General features: G+C 48.3%; 1 protein-coding gene across 2 annotated transcripts in view; it reads right to left on the reverse strand.

The window, feature by feature from the left end:
* Positions 1–7,041: 7,041 nt before the first annotated feature.
* Positions 7,042–26,196, reverse strand: part of VANGL1 (VANGL planar cell polarity protein 1) — a 48,590-nt gene continuing 29,435 nt past the window's right edge. For both annotated transcript variants that reach the window (XM_072967951.1, XM_072967950.1), the window contains 4 exons: positions 16,186–16,319; positions 14,565–14,697; positions 13,379–13,613; positions 7,042–9,894 (listed from right to left, as the gene is read on the reverse strand). In XM_072967951.1, coding sequence (XP_072824052.1) covers positions 9,634–9,894; positions 13,379–13,613; positions 14,565–14,697; positions 16,186–16,319 — 763 coding nt within the window. In that variant the 3' untranslated portion in view covers positions 7,042–9,633. The remainder of the gene's footprint in view (positions 9,895–13,378; positions 13,614–14,564; positions 14,698–16,185; positions 16,320–26,196) is intronic.

Here is a 26,196-nt window from a genome sequence, read left to right on the forward strand (position 1 = left end):
GGATAGGGAGGGTGGGGAGGGATAGATTAGGAATTTGAGATTTATAGATACACATGGTTATATATAAAACAGATAAACAACAACCTACTGTATAGCACAGGGGACTATATTCAATATCTTGTGACGAGCTGTAACGGAAAAGAATCTAAAAAATATATATATATATATGTATGTATATGTATAACTGAATCGCTTTGCTGTACACATGTAACTAACACTATAAATCGACTAAGCTTCAATTAAAAATAAGAATTAAAAAAAAAAAAGACAAAGAGGCCAAAGAGTAAGTGGTTTGGAAGGTTTCTGACAGCCAAATGTGGAGTCTAGGCTGCGGGGTATGAGGTTGGGAAGGAAAAACGAGGTAGTCCTTGAAGCGTCTCTCCTCCGCAAGAGGAAAGCAAAGCCTGAGAAGTGCTGCTGCTTGCGCTACCCAGGCTCAGGGGTTAGAAGGGCACTGGGCCAGCTGGGGTGATTCCTGCTGCACACACGGGGCGTCCGTCTGGGAATGATGGCGTCCGAATGCCTTATGTGGGTCATAGCACCCAGTTGTTATTTTAGCAGAAGGTGGGCCAGTACCACTGCCAATGAGCTGGGAAGTCAAGGCCACTTTGTCATGGGGTAAAGCCAGTTTTCTCTGCAGGACACTGGAGGTCCACATGAACTGTCTCTTCCCTACCTTACCATCCTCATTTCTCACAGAGCCTCCCACACCCATCTGCCCCTCCACTCCTAGAACCTGAAGTTGGCTGAAGCTGCCTGGCTGCTTAACGCCTCCAAGCCTTGGCTCATGCTGTTCCATCTCCCAGAATGCTTGTCCTCCCCCATCTGTGCCTGCTGGGCAAGCTCCCAGCTATCTTACTTTAAGCATAAGGTTAAGACGCACTCTGTGACTCTCCTCCCGTCGCGCGCCAGGCAAATTGGCCACCTCCTCTGCTGAGCGCTCACAGCACCCTGTGGATTTCTCTTACAGAATAGGCAACGTGTTGTACTTGAAAGTGTGTGTCTTCCTCCCATTAGTCTGAAAGCAACCTCAGGGAAAAGACTGACTCATTCTGTTCCATCCTCAGTGCCTACATGCTGATTGGTACTTAATAATAAATCTTGTTTGACTAAATACTCTAAGTTCTATGCAAAGCTAATTTAACAACTATTAGTACCATTAAGAATGTGCTAGTGATTACCGAAAGCCAGTCTTATTCCAAGAAGTTTTTGGCAACATGGTGTCATCTGTTTGGACTTGCTTGGGATAGCAAATTGCTAATGAACTAGGAATGCGGAATCTCCTTGGCTCAGTGAGGTTTCTGATGTGAGATGCTCTCTTTCCTCGAGTTAGCAAAGACTCCCCAGGAACAGGGCCATCGTGATGGGAAGCAAAGCAGTGTGGAATGACAGCAGAAGTCTCAGACCCCATTCTCTGGGAATGGAATGAATACAGCCACCTAAATGTCAGTGCACTTATTTTAATGCATCTATGGACCCAAGTGGGTGCAAGGTGAATTAAGGCCCTTTTTGAATTAATCTGGTATTTTATCAATCTGAACTCTTTAGAGCATGATAGCTAGGATTCTTAATGATAGCCCCAGAACCCCACAAATATCAACGATTTCCCTTAAAATAATCCTGCATGATTAGGGTATCCCCAGCAGTTTTAGCATTGGGTGTGCTGCTACGTCCTCACTCATTCATTCCCTCATTCCAGTATTCTATCAATGGACCCTTAAGGCTGGTTCCCACATGCAGATCACAGAAGGCAGCACTGAGTGGGTAACACAGGAGAGCTGAGCAAGGATCTCGGAGAGGAAAAGTGTTTAAAGCCTCTGTGTCAGTTTTGCAAGTGCATCATCATTTTGTCCGAGACATTGTGAATTCTCAGAATTTATCAGAAACATGCTCAGATGTACAGACAGAGAACACGCCCAGAAGACAAATACAGTTTTGACATCATTAGCTTGTATAACTAGAAGATGCTGCATGAGACTCATAGGGAACTAGCATTTCTCTTGAGCAGGGATACTGCCCATTCCCACACTGCTGCATATGGGCCTTGTGCCTGGCCCTGGGCAAGCGGACAGTGGCTGTAGCTGGTACCATCCTGATATCCCCCACGCCACTTCCAAAATTCTATAGCTGTATCATGGGTAATGAATGAAAAAGAGAAGCATCTTCGGTTTATGTCTGCATACACTTTAAATTTTTTCTCTAGTAGGGTTTGCTTGTGCGGGTGTAAATTGTGCCCATCTTGGCTGATGGCCCAGGAAAATGGAGTTCATCAATAATCTATCCAATGAACTTCAAATCAGCTGCTTTTTCTGATCCTTGTCAGGGCAACAGGTAAGAATTTGATTGTGTGCCATTGGCACCAGTAAAGGATAGCTGAGTGTAGCAGAAGGCAACTCCAATATGTCTTTGTCAAATAATCAAGTTTCCTTTAAATAGACCTGTCTAAAATCAGTCAATAATTTAAGTTGAAAAGATCTTTCTTCACTTGCTGATTTAGTCAAAAGGCCTTTTTCACCTCCAAGTTTTACAGCCTGAGAATTTAATTTTCAGGAATCTATTAATTCAAAACATTCTCTTGGCCATCAAATGATTGCAACCTGTAATTTTTGTTACAATGGCAATTCCACTTTCCCGGTCAATCTATCATTATAATTGTCTTGGTTTTCAGAGAAACTTGACAGGCTATTTTTAAGAGGGTATCAAAATTATGCAAGAGTGAAAATGTTCCCTAAAAAGTAAAACTTCTTAGGTGGAAAAAAAATCACATGGGAAAAAAGGAACAAAGTGCAATTTGGGATTTCAGTTTATTTTCCAAGTCTTACAGTATAAAAAATGTAACATGTAAAACGTTTTACAGTTAATTGGAATGGGAGTCCCAGAAGAGAACAAAACAACTTGGATGCCAGGTACGCTTTGCCCCTCACAGACTCTAACAACATTGCTGCTGATGTTACAATGGGTTTCACAGCCCACCTTATGAGTGTATGTAAATGAACTTGAGCAGATGGTTGCTGGTAGTGAAATTCATTCATTCATATGATTGCAATGTCTCAATAGAGCCCACCACCCAGTTTAGGCAGGAAATCACAGCCAACTTTGTCAGACCTGTCTAGTGATTGTGAGTTTTGCTAACCAGCAAAACTGCCCCTCCTGATTACAAAGTGAGGTATGAACTAGTAAGAGAGAACACAAAAGACCCTCGGCCACATCTTTGCACAAACACTTATCGCTCCATCCGATAGAGACAGATGGTTTCGTCACTGAACTTGCTGGGTTGATACCGGATCCTAAATCCAGAACCAGAAATGTAAAATTCTTTCAACACAAAAGTGACTGTCAAATAAACTCCCCTTGAAATAAGACCTGGTCCCAGCCTCTCCAGTCTTCTCCCTAGCATCTTCGTTGAGGAAGTGGTCATCACAACTCGAGTTAATTCATCATCCCAGTGAGCCAGTCTCCATTTCCGCCCTCATCCTGGCTGGTGCATCCTGCACTCTACACACTAGTTGTCCTCATAAAACAATTGCTTGGAAATCACATTTTGTTAATCACGTCATAGTCTAGGAGTCTCAGCAGAGTTTGCAATTTAGTTAAATCCTACTGTGAATCCATTACAAAAATAAGGAGTTATCAGCAAAGTTTGAATTTTATTATGTCCTTTCTTGTTTTTAGAATGATGATCCACACTAAGTGAATCATCATTCTATTATGTCTTTAATGGTGCAGGGTGGCGCTGGGAAATGAAAAGTGACCGCCACCTCTTCCCAGCTGCCCCCTGGAATGGTGATAAGATGTAACTGCCTAAATTCCTTACCGCATGAACTGAACTAGACTTGACGCCTGCAGGGCAGATGCTGGGGTCCTATCACTAATTCCCTGAGCCGTCTCTGGTCCTCAGAGATGAAGCTTCCCAGGGTGAGGGCTTTTGGGGGTTTAAAAACTCCTAAAGGATGAGCTCCTTCAGAATGAAAGCTCTTATCCACAAGAAAGCTCAGATAAATACAAGCAAATACAAAACCAGATACTGCACATTCAAATATCTTTATCCAAATATAATTTCAGTACCCAAAGTGCCAAAGACACTCAAGATAAAAGCCTGAGGGTTGTCACATTTGTCCCCAAGGTTTCAGATAAGAGTGTTTTTATCCCACTAAAACAAGGACGAAACCCTGATGTTTTCAAGCTGAAACAGACAAAGCAGCTGCAGATTCCTGGCGCCACATTGGCAGCAACAGGTCCCCGTGCTGCTGCAGGTGTTAGAAGTCTGCTTTCGTGTCGCGGAGACTCTACAACAACCCACTGAAGAGGATGAGTTTACAGGTGAAACAACAAATTGGGTAATCAAAAATAGAAACGGGACAGGTCTGGTAAAAGGGACTCAGAGTCCTAGAATCTAATTTTATTCAGTAGTTTTACATTTCTTACCCACCCTTTGAAAATGTGTCCTGCTCAGTCCTAAGAAGCAGCCATGCTGAGAGGTGGGCATGCCATCTCCCTTTCCCACTCCTCCACTGAAAGCACACAGCGCGAGATAAAAAGGTAGCTTCCGCACAACTGAACCAAAAACTAAAGACACTGGAAGAGAGGAAAGCAGTGTTTTCAGAGTCCTGCTTTATGCCTGTTGATTCAAACTCTTGAGGGCAAATGTCGGGGCAAATAGCAGGAGGCAAAAGTCAAGGATGGAGACCAGGGACTCCTGTTCCAAACCTACGGAGGCTGGGCTGGCAGGCAGTCCCTCTCCCTCCCCAACCAGGGAAGCTCTTGTGGTGTGACACTGACAAAGCACCAGGCAGAGTAAACCGCAGGTCATGGGGAGGCCAGGTCAGCCCCTGCGCACCTCCCCAAGGTGCACACCTCCCCAAGGTGCACACCTCCCCAAGCCAGCAGGTGGGAGCGGAGGGTGGGACGGTCAGAAGCAAAGGGTAGCTGCCAGGAATAGAGCTCCTGAGTCTTAGAGCAGGTGCAGAACTAGCAGGGCTGGTTTTCCGGGGAGGGTGGGGGTGGGAGTAGGGGGAGGCTCAAGTTCTTTCTGCTGAAGATCCTGAGCAACCTGCGAGCACATGGAGCAGCTTTCCCTGGGCCACACCTCCGACACAAACCCAAGTGAAAGGACAGGAGCGACTCCCCCTCCCACGAACCTCCAACTCTGGGTTCTACACATCAAGGCTACGCGTCCTCAAGTCCCTCTCCCACATCCAAAAACATCGAATTATTTGGGTAATACCTCAAGGCACAGTGACTGAGTGTTGGAAGCAAATATTAGATTTGAAGTTTCTGTTACTAGCCAGGAGATTTTCGGCAAGGCCTTCCCTCTCTGACCCTTTCTCCCACCTGTAAAATGGAAATAACTCCTACCTTACAGGAATTCACATTCTAGAGCAGTACCTAACATAAAATACCTGATAAAAGTGTCTTATTACCCTTCTCTTCCTTCTTTGACCAAAATATGTTTTGTCAAAAATGTGATCCAAAATCTAATTTTCTGGGCATCCACTTGGTTGATGCTCAATATGGTGATTTCAATGGAGCATCTAAAGTGCCTTCCTCACTGCTGCACTGAATACCATTCAAAACTGTGCTATGGGCTTCAGAACAACTCATATTTTATTTATAATGGATTATGACCTCAAGGTTACATAGTAGTAAGTTCACAGTAGTGATTGCTTTTCTGTAAAACAAGATCCATATAGCACAGACACTACCTGGAAATACATCACTTGGTACAATTGCAGGGTCTCTCCTGGACTATTTAAATATTATGGCAACATTTCTTTAGTAATCAATCTTTCTTCTTCTTTTTTTTTAAATGAAGCTCAATTTTGAAGTTATATGGAGAAATCTATAGTAAGGCTTCCAGGGTAGTGAAGTTGGAGCAGTTATTATCATAGAGCTTGGCTTTTCTTTGTTTCTTGCTATTTTCAGGTCATAGGGTCCTGAGGCAAGAAGGAGCCTAATGGACTTGCCTGCGGGACAGCCAACTCTCCAGAAGACACTGCTGCGCTAAAGCCATTTACTCCTGGGGAGAAGCCAGTGTAACTGAGGGAAAGAAAGAAAGGGCGGGGGGAGAAGTAACTGGCTTTAGAGTAACTTCACAGAAGATGGGTGCTGTTGGGAAATCTCTCAAACACAGGACATATGTAGAAACACATGGACTCTCACATGTTCATCCATATAAACATACCCACAAGTTATTTGCTGACATAGACACCCATCTGCTACAGATAACACAGACATTCAGATGTCTAACATAAACATGCCGTCCATCTGGTAATTAGACTCAAGAGAAATGCTCACGTGTATGGAAACACTCACAAATACGCATCCCCGTGTAGGAAGCCTTACATAGCAGGGTCCAGATGGAAGAGAGGAAACCAAGGACCGATTCTGTTGGTTTCACTGAGTGGCTACAACATTCACTCATCCGGGAAGTAAGGAGGGGCAGGGTTGTCAACTTTAGTCAGCCCACTAAGCTCATGACTTCCCACGGAACTACAGCCTTATCTGAATACACACACTGCAAAGACACAAGAAAAAGAGTACTTGATTACCCCCCTGCAATCTCAACCACAATTTCCCCACTGCAAAGGAGGTCCGAACTCTGGCAATGAGCCACAGCACAAAACACACACACACACACACGCGTGCGCACACACACACACACAGAGGCCACCTATCTTTACCCATTTGCTTACAGAATGTGTCCTGTGTGTAGATTTGAAAAGGACAGAGAGGGAGAAAGGGAGATCATGACAGTTGGGCAGGAAAACTGGTCAAGGCTTTTCTCTAGAGCTTACTTTATAAGCTTTGGCAGAAGCATCATGCATCTCGACTTAACTGATAATGCAAAGGATGGCTGACCCACAAAACCTTAAAATTCCCTCCAGCTCTAAGAATGCAGACTTCAACGTTCAGTTCATGAATGATTAAAAATGGTCAACTGCCTTCAGAAGGACACACTTAAGAACAAAAATTATCTACTGGTCAAAACATCACCAGGTCAAAACATCAGACACACACTCCTCATTAAGTCGTTCTACTCCATACGGTTCAACGTTCATATTTTAATAACGTAGGTTCAAAGTTATAGAACATCTATAAACATTTAAGGTAAACAAAATCTTGTCTCCTCCAATGTGCATTTATCTAATCCTACTCGCCCAGGGCACAGTTTAATCCCTCTTAAAAAGAAAAGCTGATTGGCTCCAAGAACTGAAATAGAAATGTGTTGTTTTCAGTGGTGTGATGCAGGTTTCTGAAACCTTTCTTTTTTTTTTTAACTCCATTTACATTGTTCCCACTGCACCATTAACTCAAACTATTAAGAGTTTGCGAGTGCAAAGGCTTGATACAAAGATTCTGCATTTTATTATGTTATTCTTTCAAAAGGGACTCCATACAAAGTCAGTGTAAAAAAAATCGATTTTCAATTTAAAACAGAAACAATAATTTCAGAAAGTCTGACATTCTCCTATGCAAAGACTGGGAAAGGGGTAGAGAGAAAATAAATTCTTTAATTTCAACCTTTCTTCACCCTGCTGGGAAGGCAGGCAACCAAGGCCATGAATCCAATGTAACCCCTTCTGGACCCGTAACTTAAGACAGGGTGGGAAGCACTGTATTTTTGGGTGCTGATGAGGAGTGTCATCATGAACTGTATGTATACATACGGGTGGCACTTCTGCTGCAGGAGCCTAGGATGCATTTAGTCTGGGACAGTGTAACCTTTACGCAGCCCTTGCCCAATCTCCCCAAATATATTCCTGAGAAAGACAGCATAAGGAATGTCCAGCTTGAAGGGACCTAAAGGCAAAACTAAGAACAAAAGCACCATGGTTACATGGTATGTGTTTTTCATAAATGGAAACCATGTAGTTAAATAGCACATAGTGGCTCCGCGCCATACCGACTGCTTTCCCCTCCCTTTTCCAACGCATCTTCTTTTTGACCTGAAGGCTGCTGATTCAAGAACGCTGTTTCCGTTGTCAGGTACAGGTGCAGGACAAACCTCCAGAGCCAATTTTAAGAGAATAATAACAAACGCTGCACTGCTTGTGGAGTGCGTAAACCAGAGAGGGTACGTGAGGACACTCACACAAAGAGCACTGGACAGTGCCATCCTTTGCAAAAGCAAGGGAGCTGGTTACCCTAAACACCCAGGAAAGGCGAGAGTGAATACTTTGTAAAGGTTTGTTGTGGGTACAAGAAGGCAGGCGGGACTGAAGGCTGCTGCAGGGCTCTGCCGAGCGACGCCTCCACCCACAACCCGGCCCGGCTGCTCCCCTGAGCCCCAGAAAGCCACAGAAACCGGCTGTGTCTAGAAAACTGGCCACGCATGCATCGTCTGGACCATGAGCTCGGCCCCTACTCTCCTTCCCCTGACCTCTGCAGCTTGCCCATTCCTTCTCCTCACTTACTGCCAACTACTAGTAATTGAGCACCAGGGCCTAAATGAGCCCCTCCCTGGTTGTAAGGGGCAGAGGCGACGAGCGCGCAGTGATGGTGGTCAGGATCAGGGACCAGACGCTGCAGCTGTCACTGCAGAGGGCACTGTTTGGTCTCCCTTGGCAGGGCAGCGTGCCATGGAGCTCTGTGAGAACGCATCTCCTGGGAAACAGAGGCTCCCAGCTGAACGTGTCAGTCCCGGAGTCACATTGTGGGTCTCCTCCAGGTGGGTGTGGAGCACTGGGAGGAGGACAGGGAGGGGAGGGGCCTCCACTGCCTCCTTAAAGGGACATCTGAGCTGGCATGCTGTCCTGGGTTCAACCTGGTGGGCACTCCACCCTTCCCTATACAAGCAAACCATCTGTGGGGCAGATCCGAGGCTGCGCACAGAGCCTGAGGGCACAGGTGAACAGCTGGGCAGGCCCTGGGTGGCTCTGAAGGCTGGGCTCCCTTGCCAGGCCTGCCAGCCAGGTGGGGCGTGGTATGGGCTGGGGAGGGCGGGTCGGAGCCGAGACAGGTGGGCCATCCCAGGGTTAGGAGGGGGCTAGCTGCCCAAGCCGGTAGAAAAGCAGGTCAGAACTGGGGTAGGCAGGCTCTCTTTGGGCAAAAAATAAAATAAAATCATTAAGAGCTGTAAACTGACAGTGCATGTTTGTCATTGTGACCTTTCTCCACAGAACCTAAGGCAACAGAGAACAAAGATGAAGGCAGGCCTTTCGCGACTGGCCCGCGGCTCCCCTGGTGCTGGACACTGACATACACAGACACGTGTGGACACGTCTGGTCCGCTTCCCTGAAACAGAACAAAGACATGTCCCCAGAGGCCCACGAGTGGGACAGCTGGAAGCAAGGGTGGGGCCGGGAGCTGCACGAAAGGCAGGGACGAGTCGTAAGGCGAGGTTCCCAAGAACCGCCAGCTCCGCTTTGGTTTGTAGCTGTCCCAGGCACGCCAGGGAACGGCTTCTTGAGACATCCCATCCATAAGCCAGATGGCATTGGTCACTTTTTCCCAGGATGGACATCTTCTGCTTCCTTCCAAATAAAGTGCAGATGGTCAAAGGACCCTGGTCTCTCATCTGCCAGTTCAGTCAGCAATGAAGAATAAGAAAAACAAAGATGCCCCTCTGGTATACATATATCTCTCTCTATATATTCTTTTTTTTTTTTAATAAAGCCACAAATATAGAACTTTTAAACCGATGTCTCAGACTGTAAGCGAAGGACAAATTTGTGAGATTTGGGGTCTATGAACTCTTCTGAGAGCACGATGAATGGGATTTTCTTCACATTGACTACAAGGCTGAAGTCCAAGCACTTGAGCACGAAGACGAGTCCGTCCCGCAACCCGTGGGTCACAGCCTCGTCGCTGACGAGCCGCCACTGCGTGGAGAGCCAGCGCTCCTTGTCATACTGCAGCGTGGGGCCCGCGCTTAGGTACCGCTCGAGGAAGGCCTGCAAGGAGAGCAGAGATGCTGTCAGGGAGGAGGGGCCCGCTGCAGGCGCTGCCGCCCGGGCCCGTCAGCTCCCAGCTCCTGGGAAACGTGCTCCCAGCAAATCAGGACAGCCCAGCCTCTCACACCCAACTCCATCAGACCTGCACCATGGAGTCCTTGCTGGGGAAGGAAGACTCCTTGACTTCCTTGCTCTCCAGCCAGTGGCTGAAGATGCTGGCAAGCCCAGAGGTGAGGAGGGTGGGGTGGCTGGTACCCACATCTGACCAAAGCTGTGGCTGAAGCACCAGTCCCATCCCGGGGCCCCGGTCCCACGGCACCTGTCACAGCATGTCCCTGTCTGTAGGTCAGCCTCCTCCCACACCGAGAGCTACTTAGGGCAGGTGCCAGGCACAGAGAGGCACTCTGGCAATGCCAGCGGAATAAATGCAGGGATATCCTTGCACGCACAAAAACGCATGCTCTGTACTTACTACTGGGTGCCTCTGGACAAGCCATTTAACCTTGCTGTGGGTGGAGCTGATGACAGCCTATCCCAAAAGGCTGCTGTGAGGAGGAAATGGTTAACTCTAGCCATCTCATGGTGCAAGGCAAGGACAACCAACGTGAGTGGTGGTTACCTGACGCTGGAGTGTGCACGTGGCAAGTCCGAGGGGTGCCCAGGCCCCACGTCTACCTCCCATTCCTGAGCTCTTGGCCACAGCAGTGCTCAGGTCCGTGGGGTTCCCTGACTCTCCCCTTCACATGTGCTGTTCCTCCTGCTGAATGTCATCTTTTAGCAAATTCCTCCTGGCCGTTTAAACTTTCTCAAACCACCCCCTGAACCTCTCAGACAGACGGACATGTCCTCCTTTAAGTGCCTGTAGCCATGGACATGACTCCCATGTAACATTTTACTTCCTGAATGACTATTGCTGACTTGCTTGTCTCCTGGAGGGCAGGAAGTAGGTTTTAAATATGTATTTCCCATGTGCCCGGCATACACTGGGGGCTCAAGAGCATGTGCGTTACATCAATAAATACATTGATTTAGCTATGAGACAGAAGAAAGAATGAATCGGGGATCCAGAGAGAAAACCCTGGGATAAATCATTGTGGTCCTAATCACAGGTCACGGATGGTTTCTAAGTGGTGTCCTCTTCCACCCACACCTCACTGCCGCTGCCAGGAATGTTATTTCTGATCTGTAAGCATATATTCCAAGGCAGAAAGGAGAGCTGTGCCTCTAATACAACACTCACTTGTATGAATTCAAATAATAAAAAAAAGTATTTCCTTCCTCTAAGATGGGCAATAATTGAAGAGAATGGTAACAAGGGACGCTGTCAAGTGTGCGGAGGAAATAAACAGTCTCACATCCCAGAGGCGAAGTGTAAAACAGTGACACCTCTTAGAAGGACAGTTTGGCAGGATCAGTACCTTTGATCCAGCTGTTTCTCTACTGGAAATTTATTCTTCAGAAATACTTTGCGAACGCACAGACACATACGTAAAAGAGATGGTCACTGCAACACTGTTTACACCAGGGGTTGGCAAACTTTTCTCTAAATGTAAATATTTTTGGCTTTGCAAGGCACACACTGTCACAACTACTCAACTCTGCTGTCGTAGAGAGAAAGCAGCCGTAGACGGTCTGTAAATAAAAGGGTGTGGCTGTGTTCCAATAAAACTCGATGAACAAAAACAGCCAACCCCCTGGCGTAGACTAATGAAAGATCTTAATCCAAATGTGCATCGGTAAGAAATCCCACCACGGCACTCAGCGGAGTAAGATGCAACTACTGCAGAGAATGAGTTAGGCTGGGAGGACAGAGACTGGGGAGCACTGACGTGGAAAGATGGCCAAGAGACAGCTTTATGTGAAAAAAGCAAGTTTCCAAACTATTTCTATATGGCATGAGATCCCATTTGTTTGTTTGTTTTTCATTTCTGCTTTAAACACACACACACACCTGACAGAATATATATTCCCACTCTATCAGGAAGAACTGCCTGGGTTAAGGGAACAAATACTTCACTTTGTAATCATACTTTTCTTTAATGGTCAGGTTTTTATACAAAGAGTATTATTTTTAATTCAGAAAAGGATACTTTTTTAAAATGAAAAAGAAAGCAACCAGGAAAATTTAAAAAAAAAAAACCTTGAAAATAGGAAAACCATCACTTCCATTCTATGTGGTAAAAGCCAACACTGCACATGCCAATATGTCGCACTCATTTGCAACTACAGGATTCATACTTTCTTACATTCTGCTTTTTTGTAACAATATTCTAACAAAGAATTCTTCCATGCTTTAATAGGTGATGTACTGTAATTTATAAGCCATTGTTCTATTTTAAGTAATTTCCAGTTTGGCATTAATACATTATCTTGCAAGAAAATCACTGGCATATATATTCAAGTATATAGCTGACTACACTGAAGACTTTTTCTAGGAGAGGGATTAGCAAGTCAGAGAATATGAAAACCTTATGGTTTCTTAGTATTTCCATATTGCTTTCCTAAGGATTGTTACTGGTTAGCAACAATGCCACCAGCAATTGTACACCTACAGGGCAATGTACATACACAGGTCCTTACACTAATAATATCACTATCAAGTGTCTGGTGTACTATAGGCCAAGCTCACTGACTCTCAACCACGTTTGATTTGCATATTATGTTGCCATATTTAATATCATTTTCACACAACAATCCTATCAGGCAGATACTATTATTATCTCCATTTTATAAAAGTGAACAAGAAACTTAGGCAAAGTCATAAACCAATTAGGTGGTGCAGCCAGGATGTGAACCCACTTCTGTCTGAAGAGAGGTCATATGCTGAACCCTCACTCTTGTTTTTCCTCCTGGGCCACATCCCTCAGTTAGATGCATGGCTATTTCTTGCAACATTCCCAAAAGTGTGCTCATGTCATAATCCAAAAGACCATTCCGTAAAAGTAACCCCACAACAGCCAAAATGCCATCAAAGCGATGACACTGCTTCCTCTGCTGATGGTAACAGCTCTTTATTTGGTCCTTACACTATGACATGCTGTCTTAAGCACTTCACAGGAATGGCCTCTTTTAGTTCTCACGATGACTCAGTGAGGTAGATATTAGTATTATCCCCGATTTATAGATTAGGAAACTAGGAGGCACAGAGCCATTGGGCCATTGGTCCAAGGTTTCCCATTAGTTGGTGGAGGTGCCAGGTAAGAATGAGTCAACTTGGCTCCAGAACCCACCGAGCACTGCAAACCACGACCTGGACTGTCTCAAGGTGACAGTCTTTCCTCTGCTTGAATCTAGAGGCCTTCAAAGGTATATTTAAAGAACAACTGTACCAAAATAATATAAAATACATGAGCAGCACTAATTCTCATTAACTGGTGCTTTAGAGAAGCCTTTGATTCTATCATTCCTTTGATTTGAGAGAAGCCTTTGATTCTATCTATCACACCCTAAAATGGGATTTCTCTCGCTGAGTGACATGTCCCACCTTTGGGGTCATGCTGTTGGCGATGCAGAAGGCCAGGTGCTGCAGGATGCTCTCCATGCTGTGGTAGTGCTGCTGCCGCGTGGTGCGCAGGTACTTCTGCAGGGCCCGGGCCATGGAGGGGAAGATGGCCTGGGCGGCCTCCCTGGGGTCCATCACCTCCCCTGGGGCCTTCTGCTGCTCCTCGGCCTGGAGACGCTGGATGTGGATGAAAGCTTCCTCCACTGCGACCACCAGCCTGGAGACGGTGAAACACAGAGATCAGGACAGCGGTGTAGGGTTTGAGAACAGGGTCATCCAGGACCTGGGACGACTCCTGCCCACCTGCTGCCTCCCGGGCTGCCACCAGCTCACCCAAGGCTCCCGTCCTTGGCTGTCACTCCCGGCGGTAGAGAGGGGAGGGAAGGGTAAAGGAAGGCAAAGGCAACAACAACAACAACAATATGTAGAATGGGGGCTACAGAGTGAGGAGGGAGGAGCCCTGGGTCTGGAGAGGACATCGTTCCCATTTCTGCCACTAATTTGCCTGGGACACTCAATTTGACCCTTTGCATCTTTACAATAAAGGGCTAGAGGAAAAGAGTTTTCAGGTCCCTCCAACTCTGGCTACAAAAGGCTCTGCGCATGCTCAGAGGTACAAAGAACCAGAGCTGGGCCCCCCCACCCTGGTCCCTCTAGCCGCCCACGCCAGCAGCCCCAGAGAACAGAGGAGGAGGGGCCCAGCACACATGATGAAAACCATCTTTGTCCACTTCAGTTAATGTGATCAGATCTCAGGAGCCGGCTGGGGCCTGGGGATACAGGACCGGCCACTCAAAGTGTGGGCCTGGGGCCAGCGGCCTCATCATCTGCTGGGAATTTTTAAGAAATGCAAGTTCTTGGGTGGGCCCCACTCCAGACCTACGGAGAAGTAAGTAAGCTTGGTGGGTGGGGCCCGGAACCTGAGATCTGTGTTTTAACAAGCCCTCCTCGTGATGCATTTGCAGGCTCAAGTTTGAGGAACACTGGAGCGAGAGTCTCTCCAAAAGATCGAGCAGGTCACGTTTATAAACTGAATACATTTCATTTCTGAAATGAAATTTATAAATTTAATTCTGGTGGTTAAAAAAAGTCTCATAGGGGGTGTTGGCACTGGGGGCGGGCAGGACTTTGGGGGGGGCAGGACATTTCATGGGGGTGGGCAGGACACCTTGCCCTCCGCTTCTTCACCCGCCGTTCGTGCTCCGCCTCCTCATAATACAGCTCGTTGTGGCTCGAGTCCCTGCGCCGGGCAGCTGCGGCGATCATTGCCCGGGACTGACCAGTGGCGTTGTTACTGGGGCCTTTGGGGGAAAGGACGGTGGAGAAAGGACAGTTTTAGTGTTTTAATGCCTCGGGGCTGCAAAACAGAGCAGAAAACTAGTTCACAGTCAAGGGCCGTCCACCCCACCCTGTAAAGCACACACTCAAATCCCAGAAGTAACCTCCCAGAAGGGTGAAGAGGACCCCTGCGCTGCACTCACAATGCTGGCAAGAGGCAGGAAATCTCCCTAAACCCCAATCTGACGAGTGGAAATGCAAAGACAACTCAGAAAGAGATGAAGAATGCTTGACAATTAAAATGCTGGCCAAACATAACAGTGCGCTGAAGATGCGACTTACCATCTGTTCCATGAAGTTCCAGTCTGGCCACAAAGGCAGCTGGAACATTGTGTTTCAGCAACAAGACAATGGGAGACAGTGAGAGGGATGGGAGAGCAGGACAGAGAAGGACAGTCAAGGGCCAGGCAGACACTGGCCATGCACAGGAACATAAGCCCTGACAGAGTGTCACAGCAGCCATGACTTTTACAGAAAATACCGATGCTTGGGGTCTTGGAAAATGCCATGTTTATTAACACAGATCTAGAACTCCTGGTCTCATTCCTCCAACCACGGAACGCCTTAACTTTTCCAAAGGACAAAGCACATGGCATGCTTTCTTATGTATCACCTACTTGGTCGATGACGTGGCTTTCTAGTGGGAATCTGCACTAAGTTTTTTGATCACACGTGAAGTTTACCGGTCCTTCAGGATGCACAGGAGAGTGCACATCTCATAGAGCCAAAAACAAACAAGCCAAAAAAAACAGGGAGGAGATTGTCACCAAAACGGACACCGCCTATAAATCACTTGACTTGCTAATAACATGATCCTCTTCTAGGGTTTGCAAAGCTCTTGCCCTGACCCAAGGTGCCCAGCAAGGAATGACTCCGTCTCCTGTTTCTTGCACTTAACCATCTGATAGTCTGACACACAGCTCTGCCTGTTCCTGGCCTGGCCTCTGGCCTCTGGCCTCTGGCCTCCCGCCACCCACACAACCTTCTCAGCCAGGGCTGAGAAATGCCTGTAAGAATCTCACCAGATGGCTGAACTCCTGAGAACTACAGTCTAAACGTTCTGGGGTAGCTTAGTCTTTCGATAATTTATCCAAATTTTGAAAAGCAGCCTTTTCCTAAGAGCTTTCAGTGTAAGATGTTCACAGCAGGAGGCAGGAAACATACGTCACTATTGTTTCATATAGTTTTTGCAAAATCCCCAAATGAATGAACCTCCCACATATGTAGACTGTAAATCAACATTTCTCTAAAAATATGCATGCCAGAAAAAAGAAGAAAAAGAAAAGAGAGAGAAAGGAAAGAAAAGACAAAAGGAATAATTGTTCTGAAACGAGAATGTACCATAAAGACAAACACCAAGAGGAGGTAGAACCAAATGGGACATCAAGCTTAATCGAAGTAGCTGCCCAGCTGCTCCCTGCACCCACCAGACAGCACCTCAAGGCACGTACCATCTACATTGTAGACTTTCAGCCCGGCCATGTGCTTGGCTGCTCGGAATTTGGAGGCTGTTAGGAGGTTGGGGTTATAGATGGTGAAATCTTTATAGTAATTTTCCAGAACCACCAATGCTGCTCGCTGAATACTGAGAAAAGAGGGCAAAATTAATGTAAAGTTTTTTCCATGAACAAGCAGGTCCTAAGTGAAAAAAAATCTTCTTTTGGAGTCAGGCAAAATAACACAACACCAAGGATTAACCTGACGTAGAAGACTCCCGGGTTTCACCACACCTTTTGCCTCCAGGATGAAAATTCAAAGATGAAACCTGTCCCACTGTCCTGTGGCTTCTGTGCCCTCTCCCAGGTTATTTTCTATTTGTTTAGGCTACACAGAGTTTTCCTCATTTTCCCAGTTTACAGAAGAGCAAACTGAGGACCCCAAAGATGTCAAGAGATTTACAGATGGCCACAGAGCTACCAAACGAGAGAACAAAGTATAGATGTGAGTTTCTCAGGTCCTAGAGCCGTGTGTCCTCCTATACCTCACTGCCCCTGGTGGAAGGGAAGTTGGGTTTTTGGTTTTCTATAGAAATCAAAATGACACCCACACAGGGCAGAGTGCACTCGGAAGATGCTGGCTGCAGACACTAGTCAATCCTGATTCCTCCTCTTTGTCCCATCCATCTTTGGCCCTGAGCCCCCCACCCCGCCTCGAGGCCTCAGCTGAGACCTTGCTCTTTCTTGGTCTACAAGGCCTCCTGCTCCGTGGGTGGGCAGCTGCCTCTGGCCCACCGCAGGGGTGTCTGACTCTCCCGCCCCAGTGTCCTGTGGTCTGTAACCTATCCTCTGCTCAGCCCCTCGGACAGCAGCTGAGGAGCAGAGAAGAGGCAGGAGGGTGGGTGAGGGAGGCACCCATACTCAGTCTTCATGGCCAAAGCACATGCTCTTGGTCAGAGATGCCGGACACTCACCACTTCAAAGAGTGACCTGTAATAACACAGCCAGGGTTGTCACATAACTCATCTCATTTGACCCTCACAATCAATTCAAAGGAAGATAACCGAGGCTCAAAATCCTGGCCCTACACACAGGATACATCCACCAACAGCAGAGCTGGAACTCCAATCTGGATTTCAAACCTCCAACATGTGCTCTGTCGCCCAGATGTGTGGTCACCATAGGACACCGCACACATGTACTGACCTCTTCAGGTCTCCTATGTGTTCACCAACAACCAGGGTGCTAAATGCTACAAAATTATTTGTGTCTTGTGCTTTTTATTGTTCTTCCTGGTTCCTTGCTAAGTAGATGAGCTTGTAAGGATTATATACAGTTGCCCTGGGCACGACAGGGCTGTCTTCAATTCCTGAATGACCACACTGCCTTCCATAGCTCTCTGAGTGGCTCAGGGATCTGCACACCAAGACAGGGCAGCCCCTAACCCATAAGCCTGACATTCTGCCAACCCACCCCTCAGTTCCCCTTGGGGCTGTGCCCCCAGAGTTTAACATGGAGTCTAAAAATTATCTAGAAGTCAATCAGCTAACCTCCTTGAGAGCAGAGTCATGGCAGTGCTTTCCTACCTATATCTCCAAAATGCCTCAGTGTGTGATCTGCATTCAGCTGGGGCTTGGTACCAACCTAGATATGCATACTCATGTGGGGCTGGAGAAATGTGGCGAGACCAAGCTTGCATCATAGAAGTTACACGACTCCTAAGAGCAAATCCACGACTGAAAGCCCTAGCTTTTCGGTGAACTCAGTCACCCACTCATCACTCTCATACTTAAGGCCAAGCCCTGGGAATACAAGGACAGGATGGGAGGAGCTTCTCCTTGCCAGGGGTGTGTGGAACAGAAGCTCTGGGACAACCAACTGGAACATACGGGGGCCGAGGAAGCACAGATGATGGCCTCTAACTGCTCAGGACTTGGGTGGGTGCAAGAGCAGCTTCCTGAGGAAGGTAAGTGGTCCCTGAGCTGAGGCCTGTGTGTCACGGATATTTGCACGTCAGTCCTCTCCGCTTCCACGCACGGCCCTGCCCCGTGGAGCCCCGGCTTAGCGGGGCCCAGCCTCCTCCCTGCGCCTCCATCTGCGATATTCTCCCAAGGGCGGGGCAAGGGCTGCTTCTTGAGCTGCTGCTCCACCCGGAGACAGACTGATCACACACGAACACTGCCCCCTGTGGTGTCTCTGGGCTTTGGCGAGACAGGGAGCCCCTCCACATAGAAACTGGTCTCAGCTCAGACGCGCTGGGTGCAGACCACTTCATCCCATGCTCCTGGACTGACAGGGACCCATCTCCAGGGGCCTGGGTTCCAGAAGAAAAGTATTTCCCTGACTGAGATTTAAAACTTAAAAGGCAACTCAGAGGTTATTCTCAGGCCCGTCTTCAAAGCAAACCCTCTTGTGGTTGTGGGGTTTGGCTTTTGTAGTCAGCCAGCCCGCAAGGAGGGGCCCAGGGCATCACACTAACCCAGCCGGGGCCTGCAAGGCAGAGAGGGAACAGCTGGGTTGGAGCCTGGCGGCCCTATTTCCCAACCTCTCCATCCCTAAACCACCGTGACGCCCAGTGAAGGGGTCTGACCATGCCCAGCTCCAGCCGGGGCCTTCCAGCACGATGTTCTCCAAACTGGGCAAGTCCACAGCCAGCATCACGCCAAAGCCCCGGGTGGCCTAGGGAAGGATCAGGGACAGGACAGGTAACACGGGACACGAGCCTCCCCAAGCTCGAGAGCCTTTGCTCAGAAAACCAAACAAGGCGGAAAGTTTAGGTGGTGATCTCTTCCTCCAGCACCGTCTCAACAGAGGCACCAGAATGTTCCAGAATCAGCTGTGGACCTGCCAGCCCCCAGGCTGACAAGCTAACATGGGAGCATTAAAAAAAAAAAAAAAGACTTGAGATTTGGATTCAAAGCCGACATGCCTTTCTCCACCCTTTTTGAGAGTAAACTGTGTAATAAATGATGTAAGTCTTGTCGGTGAGTCAGGAGGACTATTACCCACATCAGCTCCCGGGCTGTGCCTGGGATGGAAGAGTGGGGTGTCAGACCCCGTGGGAGGCTCCGGCCCCCACGCCCACGCCGCGGGGCAGCCTGAGCGCTCACGGCTGTTTTCCCACATTTTCCTTCATGATCTCCCTCATAACTGGCGGTCAAAGTCATTCCTAGCTGCTGTCCATCTAGCTGCCTCGGGCAATCATCCTTCTGTTCTCCTACAGCCTCAACCTGGCTACAAACAGAGAAATGGGCTCTGAGGCACTGGCGTGAGGAGCTCTGCTGGGCTAAGCGACATCCGCTCTGATATCTGGCAGCCTGATGTCTGTTTCAACCTCAAGTCTAAGGTCTTTTTCATTTCTGTTCTGGCTCCTGACCCAAGCTCTGGATTGGCTGAGTCTGTTAGGTAACTTCAGAATAAAAGAAACAATATGACTAATACATCATTCAGCTTCTAACTAAAATTCAGCAACTACGAGCAGACCCTGCAGGACACCCTGGTGTTAGCCTAAGTCATGGCCCCACAATGTCAGGATGCAGGAGCACCCCTATCCTCAGCCAGTGTTGGGGTTCAGAAGCCTCCTGTTTCTGCTCCTTGGAATGTTCCAAACATGGCACCTCACAGGGCCAAAGCAGGACTGATTTCTGTGTGTGTGTGTGTGTGTTTACGCCTCTCTGAGCTAGGGGCAATAAAATCTTTTTTTTTAAAATTGTTCTTTTTTTAAGGAGGGGTGGGTAATTAGGTTCATTTATTTATTTATTTGATGGAGGTACCGAGGATTGAACCCAGGACCTCATGCATGCTAAGCAAGCACTCTACCACTGAGCTATACTCTTCCCCCAGGACCGATTTCTTTCAGAAAGCCTTTTCCAACACTCCAGTCCCCACTGATCTGCCGGGGAGTCACGTATCTTGTTCTCCAACAAGCCTGTGAAAGCCCCCCATGTACAGGGCCACCTGTGGCGGCTACCCCACGGTGCACAGTGTCTGCTGGCCCAATCTGCTCATTTAGGAAACCCAAGAGTTGCCACAGGTATAGGAGCAGAAACCATGGAGTTTCAGAGGCAAAAGGGCCTCAGAGATGAACGAAAGCAAATCCTGTAACTAGTCCCAGTCTCATTTCTGGCGAAGGAGAGAGGCAAGAAAAACCAAGTTCATGAGAAACTTGCCGCCTCTCTGAACACCATCATAGTCAGAGACAAAAGGCAGTAACCCGAGTAACTGATCCTCACCCAGAAACCTGTATTACAGGCAGGTGGAGCGTGGCGTCCAGATCGTGGACATGGCCCCACCAAAACCCATGGCGAGGAGCACTCTCCCAAGATAGGGACCCCTGGGCTCAGTAAGCACTGCGTTCCAGGACACCCTCCTAGCTCACTACCCAGTGAGAAACCCCCTTTTCCAGACCACATATATTTGTGGAAAACAGCACACGGACGTCCACACGGCTCATAGTAGAAAGTCACTTGAGATCTACACATAAATACACAAGTACAGGAATCCCAGACATGCACAGGAAAGGACAACGTGGGAGATGACAAAATATTCACGATCAAGATCAAAAGAAGCTGATGTCGCTCCCAATGCGAAAGGAACCCCCTCGGCTCCACCTGCTCCAAACTTGAACTCGCCGACAAGACAGGGCAGCCAACGGAGCAGCACAAATGTCTGGGAATTCAGCAGCCGCAGTTCAATCTGAACCTCACCCTTGACCGTGCTGCCTTCCTGGCCTACTTTCTTTTCAGGACAAAGAGGGTGGAATGTGAAATGCTGGGGCCCTTGGTGTGTAGTCAGCCACAAAAACTCTTCAGTGTCGTTGACAACTGTCATGGCAACGGGGAAGAGGGGCTCACCCTTGTCTACGTTTCTTAGACACACGCGGAGAGAAGCACCTCCAAACAGAGCTCAAATTTTAGTTCATAAAACTCTGAAAGGCGTATTTTTGAAAGATAAATTCTGAAAAACCACCCAATTAATGCCCTACGTATTTCCACCTCCGCTGTCTCCCTTCGCTCTCTGACCGTGGGAGAAGGATGCTCACTGCAAGTGGTTCAGGCTCAGGGCCCAGATGGCATGACCTCTGATTCTTCCGTTTATCCCTTGACCTTGAACAAATTACCTCATTTTTCCAAACCTCAGATTCTTCATCTGTAAGATAAGAAAATAACAACACAGAAAGCCCTGCTATCACATGGTACATGGGTTCCAAGAATACTCAGTTGCAGAACACGGGTTACTAAAAGGTTGACGGAGTGAGTGAGCAGCCCTGGTGCGGGCAGCTGGTCAGGAATCCTAGCGACAGACTGTGGGAGCCAAACAGGCCAGGTTTGGGCTGAGGTCTGGCGTCGTCTGCGGTCGTTGTTGCCTGAGTTTAAACGTCAACGGGGACAATTCCAAATTCACTGACTTTCTGAGACTTCAGCAGTTGGCATTTAGGCCAGGAGAAACACTAGAGACTCAGGAGTCAGCCCTCTACTTTCCTATTTCCCCAGGAGGAGGTGCCTGCCCGGTTTAGTTTTGTTTGAAAGATTAAGTGAGATGATATATTTTACAGTGCCTGGCCCAAAGCAAATGGCTCATTAATGGTGGCACCATGAGTTTACGTGTCCATGTTGGTTGGGGAGGAAACTCTGTCCCCTGTGTGCACCTGCATCGCCCACCTAGGGCCCACCACGAGGGTCCTAAATGAGCTAGGACTGGTCCTCTCTGCAGAGCTTTCTTTGGGAACTCAGACCATAAAGTTATGCTACTCTGTTTTTATGCAGTATTTGCTGCCAACTCTCAGCCTCCTGGAAAATCAAACCTACTGACAGGGAGGCATCCAGGGTACACAAAGTAGAAAAAGCACTGCCCCGGAGTCAGAAGGCTTGGGTTTCGGATCCGATCCTGCTACTTTGCCATCTGTATAAATCACTTCCCCTTTCTTGGCCTGCTTCTCGGCTGGTGATGGAGAATACCAACTATTGCATTTAGTTGTTGAAAAGAGCAAATGAAATATTGCCGGTGAAAGCATTTATAAACTATTAAAGGATTACACAAATATAAAACATCACATTACTAATGAGTGTGAGCATTCTGCAGCAAGGGATGGGGTGGGTTGTTGGCTAAAATCGTCACACAGTCCCTGGACAGAAAAGCAAGACCCAGTCTCCACTTACGTTAAATCACAAAATTTTAGAAATGAAGAGAACTGTAGTATTCACCCAAGCAGAGACTCAAGAATTGAAGAAATCAGAGTTCATCGAGTCCATAGTCCCAAGCCAAGCACTAATTCTTTAAAACACCTCTGCTTGGAAAGAAAATGCACTCTCACTTCGGACTGAAATGACCTTATTTTAAGTTCTGCCCATTGGTCCACCCACTGCTTCCTTCTGCTCCCAAGCCCCTCTTTCTAGTGAAGCCATTCACTAGAAACAAAGAAAACAACAGAGGACAGAAACCTCTTCCCTTTTAACCTTCCTATTTTGCAGATAAGGGGCCCGAAGCCTAAAAAAGCATGTGCACACTCACACCTATACGGAGCTGTCTCTCTTCTGTTCATGCACTTTCCCGTAGATGTGATTGTGGCTTTTGCCATTAAACTAGTTCATGTTTGCAATGTTAGCTGCTATATATAAACACAGATTTCAAAAAACCCAAATTTCTTCTGCATAGCATGGGAAACCATATTCAATATTTTATAATAACTTTTAATGAAAAAGAATAAGCAAATGAATACATGTATGTATATGCATGACTGGGACATTGTGCTGTACACCAGAAATGGTCACATTGTAACTGACTGTACTTCAATTTAAAAAAAGTAGAAAACACCTATGATCGCAAGTAGCTCACAATCTTAAAAAAAAAAAAAACTAGCACATGTTATTAAATCAGAAATGTTAAGGCTTTGGAGCGCACCCAGTCAGAGGCCCTCATGCAAGCTGCACAGGAACTTCACAGCTAGAGCAAGGAGAAAGGGTGGGACAGGGCCAGGTGGGGAAGCCGCACTCTGGTTTTAGCCACTTCTTTTTCAACGTTAATTGCTCCCTTTAGCTCTGTCAACAGGAACAGTTTTGCATGAAAAGTGAGAAAGCATTTCTTACTGCTGATGCCCCTCTGAAAGGCCAGCTGCCTTTCTTCTGATCGCCCAGGTAGGCGCTGACAGGAAGGCATTGGAGAGACAGTGTCCTGGTTGCAGAGTGAAATCCGCAGAGGCCTCTTTTCAGGGTTAGTGTTCACTATCCTGTGAGCCAACTAAGCATGCTGACATTCAGAAAAATCCCCAGGATCAGTCTTCACAACTCCATCCACAGGCAAGCAGGAATCAGGGGCACCCGCTAAATTCCAAGTGCTAGGACGGATGTGAAGGAGACCACACGGGCTCACAGCCCCGTCAGTGGTGACAACCACCTGAGCCACCAAACAGGTAAGTATAGTCCAGTGACTTGGGCTGAGACAGAGCACCTGAGTGCAGGTGGGGGTGGGCGTTTCAGGTGAAGCACCACAGAAGAGGCCAAGCTGAGTCTTAAAAAGATGAATGATGGTCATGCCATGTGGATGACGGGCGGTAAAGCCAATCCCAGGCAGCGGAAGCACGTGGGCAGAAACACGCTGGGGTTCAACAACCCTTCCAAACGGCCATGACAGGAGCAGTGGGGTCAGTGCTGCATCCTAGGACAGCTTTGAGAAACCTGTAGTGGAGAGGTGGAGAGTCCCAAATCCGTGTCTACCAGAACCTGAGAATGTGACCTTATCGGGTCTTCGCAGATGCAATTACAATTAGTAAGTAAGAGGTCATTCTGTGTCTAGGTAGGAAGGTGACACACAGAGAAGGCCGTGTAATGCTGGAGCAGGTCAGAGGATGCAGCCACAAGCCCATGAGCACCAAGGGTTTTGGGCAGAAGCGAGGAGGAGCGAGGGAGGACTCTTCCTTGGCGCAGAGGGACTACAGCCGTGCCAACACCTAGATTTCAGCTTGTGGTCCTCTGCCAACAGCCGTAGGAAAGGAATACACCTGTGTTTAGGAGAGGAAGGATGGAGGCAACGCTAGCTAATGTGAACGGTGGCTGGGGCTCTGGACAAAGGGCAGAGGGGAGAGGATGAGGAGAGAGGACGAAGGAGGGGAAGGTGGGTGGCAGGCAGCAGGGAGGGCGAGCGGGCAATGAAGACCTGGAGGACACCAGCCGTAAAGGAGCCTGGGAACCAGCACCACCCCATCTCCTGCTCTTTAAGGCACTCCTACCCAATAGCTGCATTTTAGGCTGGGGCCAGGGTCTTTGAGAAAATCCTAAAATGCAGGATCCAAAATAAGTTGATTCAACTTTTGGGAAAAATACCACCCTGGGAGAGAGGCTGATGGCCTGTTTCACCTGACTGCCACTTCTCCCCGGGACAGTCAACAAGGGCCACATCTACCTGGATGCGTGGGCCTCACTGCTCCCTGGGCTGGGAGAGAAGCAGACTTCAGTTTGACAAAGAGTAAGAGCACTGGCAGTCATATCTGTGCATCGAGACCCAGAGATGCAAATATAATCAGCCCCTGAACGTCGCTGCTCTGCTGAGAACCGGACACACAAGTGTTTATACCCACGGCCCTCCTGCCCTTTAATTAAAATGTTTGTCTTACAGCTGCGTTTGGGGTGGTAGCTTACACAGGTCCCACACAGATAACAGGCAATGATCACCTTGGAACCTGAGGACACAGGGAGCAGCAAAAACTGGGATCAGCTGTCAGTGTTTACTGACAGGTCTGGGTGAGGATGCAGGAGAAAGGCTGGGTTTTCTGGGGCCTTGTCATGAGAGAGCAGGGGGGACACACGCTGTTGCGTCCCTGCCCTGCTGGCGGAGCCCTCTGTAGGCCACACAGATTCGCCAGTGACCCTGGCCTGCTGGCTTCTCAGCTTCAGCGACCAAGTTCTCTGAAGAAGATTCACAAGCTGACAGGTGTCCCTGGCCAAGGCTCTGAATGTGGGCTTCAGACAAGCTCTGCAGGGTGTCCCCACTGAAAGACAGCCACCAGGAGCCAGGATATCTGCTCCCACCAGGGAAGAAGGTTTTATCCGTGTGTGGTTTTGGGGGACACCCAGGGCACTTTTCCATGCCCTCTGCTGTCCCGCTGTAAGTTCTTGCCAGAAAGTGCAACCTGGAAAACACTGTCTCTAATAAGACAAGCAAAGCCACACAAGAACGAGCCCGGCAAAGACCAGGCTGTCAGCACTGGGACGAGTCTGTGAGCACCAACAGCAACATGCAACGAACCAGGCTGCAGGAACTAAGCCACAAGCAGCTCACACAAGTCATCCCTCTAGGCTGTAACGACGCGATCCAGCAGGTAGTTGTGAACACAAGCAGGCTGACAACACTGGAACAGCCCCCTTCTGGTGGATGATCCGGTCACGGCCGGCTGTCCCGCGGCAGAGAGATGCTGGCAGACCCCTTGCACCGGGGCGGGGTTGGGGTGATGTACGAGACATGCATTCCTTCAAGTGACAGGTTTGGCTATTGCCACATCTGCCTGGAGAGCTCGCAGCCCACTTCCAGGCCAGGGCACAGCCCCCGCGCACAGGTACCTCCCCGCACAGTCTAACCCGGGTTGCACCGGCCCTGCCTGTGATGGGAATTCAGCCTTCCCAGCTTTAAATTACCAAGCTGAATTACACCACATCAACATCAAAGACAACCGCCTGCGTCGGTGCCCTGAGAAGCAGATTTAGATCTGGACCAAGAGCAGGTCCAGACCCGCCCAGGATGCCCAGCTGACCTGCTCTCACCCAGCCTCATCTCCCTTGACCCGGGTACCTCCGGCCCTGGGAAGAACGGCAGGTGCCCACAAGGAAAAGTCTGGAGGCCGAAGGCGCCCAGCCTGCCCAATGGGCCTCTGCTCAGGGACCGAGCCAGGCCGGCATGGAGCAGGATGGGGAAGAGGGCCCTGTCTGCTTGCCCTCTTGAGTTTTAGAGGATCGCACTGCACTGAACCACACTTGTGAGTCCGTGGGTGAGCGTGCAGAACGCCAGGCCAGCCGCAGGCAAGTCCTTGGGGAAACA

The sequence above is a fragment of the Vicugna pacos genome, chromosome 9, assembly GCF_048564905.1.
Source record: "Vicugna pacos chromosome 9, VicPac4, whole genome shotgun sequence".
NCBI classification, from domain to species: Eukaryota; Metazoa; Chordata; class Mammalia; order Artiodactyla; family Camelidae; genus Vicugna; species Vicugna pacos.